The sequence below is a fragment of the Oryx dammah genome, unplaced genomic scaffold (genome assembly GCF_014754425.2).
Source record: "Oryx dammah isolate SB20612 unplaced genomic scaffold, SCBI_Odam_1.1 HiC_scaffold_26, whole genome shotgun sequence".
Lineage (NCBI taxonomy): Eukaryota > Metazoa > Chordata > Mammalia > Artiodactyla > Bovidae > Oryx > Oryx dammah.
In genome coordinates, this window is record NW_024070210.1 from 23,375,529 (window position 1) to 23,377,830 (window position 2,302).

Below are 2,302 nucleotides of genomic sequence, written 5' to 3' on the forward strand. Positions count from 1 at the left end.
TTTGGGTAATCGCAGTCAGCTCCACATGGAGAGGCAGAATCACGTAGCTGAACCCTGCCTGAATTTCTGACCCACAATTCGTGAACGTTATAGAATAAGTGCTATTTAATCTTTATGTGTGGGTGGATTGTTACACAACCATAGGTAACTGAACTCTTGCAAGCCTATATTTGCAAATAATTTCCTTAAATAATAGGAAGGAATGTAGCAGAGTGCGGGGTAAGGCCGCCCGGGAGGGCTTCTGCGCGCCGGTTTGGTTTACGTCTGATGGGAAGGGAGGGAGGGAAAGAGGGAAGGCGGGACGATCGACTTTTTAATTCGCCTGCAAACCCCGGCGCCAGCTTTATCTGTACGGCGGCGAGATGTCCGGAGGATCAGCTAGGAGCCTGGGCAAGGGAAGCGCGCCCCCGGGGCCCGTCCCCGAGGGCCTGATCGTGTCTACTGCATGCATGAGGTTCTGCCCATATGCCCAGAGGACTCGCCTGGTCCTGACGGCCAAGGGTATCCGGCATGAAGTCATCAACATAAATCTGAAAAATAAGCCTGAATGGTTCTTCAGGAAGAATCCCTCAGGCCTGGTGCCGGTTCTGGAAACCAGTCAGGGTCAATTGATCTGTGAATCTGCCATCACTTGTGAGTACCTGGATGAAGCATATCCAGAGAAGAAGCTGTTGCTAGGCGACTCCTATGAGAAAGCTTGCCAAAAGATGGTCTTTGAGTCCTTTTCTAAGGTACCACCTTTGATATCGAGGATTCTTAGAACACAAAATGAGGAAGACTGCTCTGGCCTAAAAGAAGAATTGCGTAAAGAAATCACCAAGCTAGAGGAGGTTCTACCTGATAAGAAGACAACCTTCTTTGGTGGCAATTCTCTTTCTATGATTGATTACCTGGCTGGCCCTGGTTTGAACGGCTGGAAGCTCTGGAGTTGAATGAGTGTGTAGACCACACTCCAGCTCTTAAGCTGTGGATGGCAGCCATGAAGAAGGATCCCACAGTATCATCTCTCCTCACTGACGTGAAGACCTTTCAAGGTTTCTTCAACCTCTACTTGCAGAACAGCCCTGAGGCTTGTGACTGTGGTCTCTGATGGGGACAAAAGTCAGCAATGAAGACATAGCTGATACTTTCCTTCACTAATATGAATAATACCATGGTCTTATTAAAAAAAAAAATAGGAAGGAGCAGATAGCCTTACTAATGAAATCTTACTATCTATGCGTTTATCTTTTAAATAAAAGCTTAGAAGAGAAAAAGAAAACAATACGACCTAGATCAGTTCTGGGCTTCCAAGGTGACAGGAGTGGTAAAGAACCTGCCTGCAAATGTAGGTGATCTAAGAGAAGTGGGTTCCATCACTGGGTCAGGAAGATCCTCTGGAGGAGGAAATGGCAACCCACTCCAGTATTCCTGCCTGAGAAATCCCATGGACAGAGGAACCTGGCTGGCTATAGTCTATAGGGCTGCAAAGAGTCAGACACAACTGAAGAGACTTAGCGTGTACACATAGATCAGTTCTACCCTTAACCCAGTTATGTCGACTTCAGACTCTGATCAAGCATGATAATAGAGCATATCAGTTAATATACATGTCTGTTAGGCAACTTCATTGCTAACCATTAATCTGTCCTGGCACCAGTCTACCCAGGAGCATGTTTTTTTCTAACAGCACCCATAAGGTTGGGTGTAGGCATAAAGAAGGGAGGTGTCATTCACTAGATTCAAGGCACATGGAGGAGAGGCCAAGATAGTCAAAGGGAGAGATCTGGCAGGTAGTTGGAAATATAGGTCTGGAGCTCAGAGAAATCTGGGCAGGAGAAATTGTTTTATTGAGCATTACAGTTTGTTTGAAAGTAAAAGAGGAGCATGAAAAAGTTGGCTTAAATCTCAACATTCAGAAAACTAAGATCATGGCATCCGGTCCCATCACTTCATGGCAAATAGATGGGGAAACAGTGGAAACAGTGGCTGACTTTATTTTGGGGGGTCTCCAAAATCACTGCAGATGGTGATTGCAGCCATGAAATTAAAAGATTCTTACTCTTTGGAAGGAAAGTTATGACCAACCTAGACAGCATATTAAAAAGCAGAGACATTACTTTCTCAACAAAGGTCCATCTAGTCAAGGCTATGGTTTTTCCAGTAGTCATGTATGGATGTGAGAGTTGGACTGTGAAGAAAGCTGAGTGCCAAAGAATTGATGCTTTTGAACTATGGTGTGGGAAAAGACTCTTGAGAGTCCCTTGGACTGCAAGGAGATCCAACCAGTCCATCCTAAAGGAGATCAGTCCTGGGTGTTCAT

General features: G+C 45.4%; 1 protein-coding gene across 1 annotated transcript; it reads left to right on the forward strand.

Annotated features, from left to right (window-relative positions):
• The first annotated feature begins 205 nt into the window (after window positions 1–205).
• Window positions 206–1,175, forward strand: LOC120852790 (glutathione S-transferase omega-1-like). Its single transcript, XM_040226227.1, is given in 2 exon segments — window positions 206–891; window positions 894–1,175. Coding segments are annotated over 2 exon segments (726 nt in total). The 5' UTR covers window positions 206–362; the 3' UTR covers window positions 1,091–1,175.
• Window positions 1,176–2,302: the final 1,127 nt, after the last annotated feature.